Genomic DNA, 4,515 nt, shown 5'->3' on the forward strand with positions numbered 1-4,515 from the left:
GTACATAACTTGTAAGCAACAGTACTTTGTAAAAAAATATAAAGTTGTATAGATCGGCAGTTTGAAACGACCAGCGCTTCCAATTGTAAAAGGCAGAAAAAGAGACAGAACTTTGGTGACAAGCCCTAATATAGGCCCTGTCACATGACCTACACTGACCACTATTGGTCAGTAATTGTTACCAGGCAAAAATATAATGGGTGTCCAGATGCAACCTTCTAGCCAAGTGGGACCTTCTATCTAATTAATTAAATGGGAGCTACTCCCTGATAATTAGTTTGCCATCTACCTGAAGAATTTTTACCTCCCATACGGCCTTGCACATCTTCATTGTATGTAAATGAAAATAAGGTTCCTAACAAAACTAGAGTCAGTATAACACAGCCTTAAAATGGCTGGGTTACATCCTCCCCTTTCTTAAATTGCTACCTCCGGGAGCAATCAAAAAAGAATGAAAAAACATAGAAAATCAAAATTATCGCTAGAGTCTGCCATGAAGTATCGGAGTAAAATTTAACATCCAAATACATGTCTCTTTAACTTTGTAAAAACTCCGGTTCGAACTTGACGACTAAAGACAGGTTTTCCTTGGGATTCGAACCTTAATCTTTCAGGTGGCTGTGACACTCTAGTTGAGCGCCTAACGTAATTTACCTCCGGGGAAGAAGACATAGAGGGCGTATCTCCGGTAGCATCAATTACTGAGACGGGCTCAAAAGGTTGCATGGGCTCGGCTTTGTCTATTATTGAACTATTAGCAGGCTGCTCAAACCCAAGTTCGTTTTCGTTAGAATCAACGGTGACAACTGGTTCATCGGGAGGGGTTTCAGTCAGAGTATCATTTGGCGTATCAATTGGAATACCACTAGCCGGCACTAATTGTTCAGCAAGTTGAGGGGCCACTGTAGGATCTGGTAAAGGGGTAAGGATAGGGTCAGGGCAGATGACCGGAGAGTCAAGTAGAGGAACAGATGGCTCCGAACTGGAAACAACAGACGATATCGGTGAGTCAACTACAGCTGGCTCTACATCTGCTACAATTTCACTTGCTTCTGAAACGTTTTCATCACGAGCTGATTGGGCCATGGAATCTATACTCTGACAAAGTGACATGTCATCAGAACACATATCAATAGAGCCATTTTCAGGACCAGCAGAGGGAGACAAAATTGGCGTTACCCTAGGAACATATTCTGGGGCTCCTGGATCTAAAGGAAATTCAGGTGTAGTTTCGGGAACTTTAGGCAATTCCGGAATAGGTATATCTGGAATTGGAAGTAACACGGTTATCTCTTCATCACTAGATTCATAGGGACTTTCTTCATCTTTATCAAGAAAAGGGACAACTTTTGCTTTTGCCCTTGTATTTGGGCGAATTACCTTTTGTTTGGTTTGTGTCACTTGTGGAGTGTCTGTGTTCAAATAATCTATAGGGAGTAAAATGTTTCGATGTAATGTTCGAGATCGACCACCCTTGGATTCAGGCTTCACACGATAGACAGGCATGTCTTCACTTATTCTCTCAGTGACGATGTGCACTATAGAATCCCAATGATCGGCGAGTTTGTGTTTACCTTGTAGTCCTAAATTACGAACTAATACTCTATCGCCTGGGTGGAGATCGTTAACACTTACTTTTAAATCATGTCGAACTTTATTTTTACGTGCTGACTTTGCCGCTTCCTCAGATGCCAGCTTATAAGCACGGGTTAGTTGATCTTTCAAATCTTTGACATATTTTAAATGATCCACGTTTCCGACTCCATCTACGCTAACACCAAAACGTAGGTCTACAGGAAGCCTTGCTTCGCGCCCAAACATTAGGAAATAGGGTGAAAATCCAGTGCTATCATGTTTAGTACAGTTATAAGCATGTACCAAAGCGCTGATGTATCGATTCCAGCTTTCCTTCTTTTCTCCCTCAAGGGTGCCTAGCATATTCATGAGGGTTCGATTGAACCTTTCCGGCTGAGGGTCCCCTTGGGGTGATATGGAGTGGTGCGGGATTTCTTTATGCCTAGCAGAGAAGTTAACTCTTTTACAACCCTACTTTCAAAGTCACGCTCCTGGTCGGAATGAAGGCGTTTGGGAAGGCCATAGTGGACGAAGAAGTTTTCCCACAAGACTTTAGCCACCGTACGAGCGGTCTGGTCTTTGGTCGGAAAAGCCTGTGCATATCGAGTATAGTGGTCAGTTATCACTAGGACGGACTTTTTGTTACTACGATCTGCTTCTAGGGACAAGAAATCCATACAAACCAATTCTAAAGGACCACTAGTTCTTATGTTGACTAAGGGTGCTGCAGGCTTTTGTGGTGTCTTCCTAGCTACGCATCTACCACAGTGTCTAACCCAGCTTTCAATCTCCGCACTCATTCGGGGCCAGTAGAACCTGTCTCTGGCAAGTGCAAGTGTTCTCTCAAAACCAAGATGACCTAGTTCATTATGGAGTCCCTTTATAGCTGGGATACGATGTTGGATGGGTAACACAAGCTGGAAGCACTTATTGCCTAATGGATTAGTGATGCATCTGTAGAGAATGTTGTTTCGAAGATGAAGTCTGTCGAACTCTCGACAAATGAGTTTGACCTCATCAGGTAGACCAGTCTGTAATTTGGGTTTCTTACCTAATTTGACATAATTTATGACCTGGTTGATGGTTGGGTCTTTCTGTTGGATGCTCGCCCAGTCAGGAACCTCAATGTTAGAGCATGCCCCATAACTATCAGGTATAGAACTAGCATTAACAGATAGAGAATGAATGAGTGGAATAGTGTCAGAGGCATTTACATTGAGCGATGGGGATTTGATGGAAGAAGAAACCGGAACACTTACACCGTACTGAAGGAATAGTGCACTAACCATATCCTGGGAACAAATGCTGTCGTGACTCAATGCTTTACATTTCAATCGGGCTTCAAGATTTTCAATCTTGTCTTGTTGGTGTTGTTCATATTGTTTGTTGAGCTCAAAGTCATGTGGCCTGCGAGACAGAGCATCAGCATCCGTGTTCATCCTACCTGGCTTATAATGAATGGAAAAGTCAAAAGTGGATAAGGCTGCTAACCAACGGTGGCCAGTAGCATCAAGTTTGGCGGAAGAAAGTACATAGGTTAGTGGATTGTTGTCAGTCATGACTCGTGTGCCACGAGCCATGTATAGATAATCTCTAAATTTATCGGTAATAGCCCACTTTAAAGCAAGAAATTCAAGTTTGTGTGCTGGATAATTCTTCTCACTATGAGACAAACCTCTACTACCATATGCTACTGGACGCAATTTGCCATCATGGTCTTGGTATAGCACACCACCCAAACCATCCCTACAAGCATCAATGTGCAAAACAAATGGCTTAGATAGATCAGCAAATGCGAGAACAGGAGCTGAAATGAGACAATGTTTTAGATGTTTAAAGGCATTCTCGTAGTCCTGTGTCCATAGAGCGCCTAGATGCTCATTTGCCTTACGAGCATTCGGATCCACGGACCTTTTCCGCTTTGGCTGTCCTCGCTTTGGCGGGTAGACGCATCCGATGGTCAAGTCATTCAGTGGGCGGGCGATCTTAGAGTAATTCTCAATGAAACGTCTATAATAGCCTGAAAACCCTAGGAAAGAACGAACCTCTTTTACATTAGTAGGTCGAGGCCAGGACTCAAGAGCAGACAGTTTATTGGGATCAGTTTGTACACCCTTTTCGGACACAACATGGCCTAGATACTTTACTGATCTACAACAAAGTTGGCATTTCTCAGGTGATACTTTGAGTCCAAACTCAGCAAGTCGGTCAAAAACTTTCATGAGTCTTGCTTCCATTTCTTCTAGAGTTTTCCCGAAAACAACAAGATCGTCCATGTAGACAAGTACTTCTGCCATATTCATACCAGACATGCACGTCTCCATGAGCCTCTGAAAAGTGGCAGGAGCACCTTTAACACCTTGGGACATACGCTCAAACTGGTAAAACCCAAGTGGACAGACAAATGCAGTTTTTTCTTTATCGGCGTCACGCATAGGAATCTGATAGAACCCTGATTTAAGATCGATGACAGAGAACCAGCTACTGCCATTGAGACAATCAATCGCTTCTTGTATAAGTGGAACTGTGTATTGATCAGGGATTGTACGGTTATTCAATGTGCGATAATCGACGCACATTCTAAGACTACCATTCTTTTTCCTAACTAAAACGATAGGTGACGCATATGGACTTCGTGATTCTTTGATGATGTTGTGATCCAGCAACTGTTGTAAATGTTGTTTTAAATCTTTAAGATCTGCTGGAGCTACTCTCCTAGACCTTTCCCTGAATGGAGTGTCATTAGAGATATTAATTTGGTGTTCTGTTTGATGAGTAAACCCTAGATCAAATTCAAATTCTTCAAATTCTTTTTCAATTCTTTATTTATTTAGCAACTAAGTAAACATAGTTGAATTTACAATAAAAAACATCATACAGTATAAATATATATAGAATCAATTCAGAATACAAATTTAAAATGTTTAAAATACGATAAAA

General features: G+C 41.9%; 1 protein-coding gene across 1 annotated transcript; it reads right to left on the reverse strand.

Annotated features, from left to right (window-relative positions):
- Positions 1 to 21: 21 nt before the first annotated feature.
- Positions 22 to 1,917, reverse strand: LOC117120650 (soluble scavenger receptor cysteine-rich domain-containing protein SSC5D-like). Its single transcript, XM_033265677.1, has one exon. It carries the CDS (start codon positions 1,819 to 1,821, stop codon positions 514 to 516), a length of 1,308 nt encoding a protein of 435 aa, XP_033121568.1. The 5' UTR covers positions 1,822 to 1,917; the 3' UTR covers positions 22 to 513.
- Between the last annotated feature and the right edge of the window lie 2,598 nt (positions 1,918 to 4,515).

This window comes from Anneissia japonica, unplaced genomic scaffold (assembly GCF_011630105.1).
Source record: "Anneissia japonica isolate Jap-2015-1 unplaced genomic scaffold, ASM1163010v1 scaffold13374_len77687_cov166, whole genome shotgun sequence".
NCBI lineage: Eukaryota > Metazoa > Echinodermata > Crinoidea > Comatulida > Comatulidae > Anneissia > Anneissia japonica.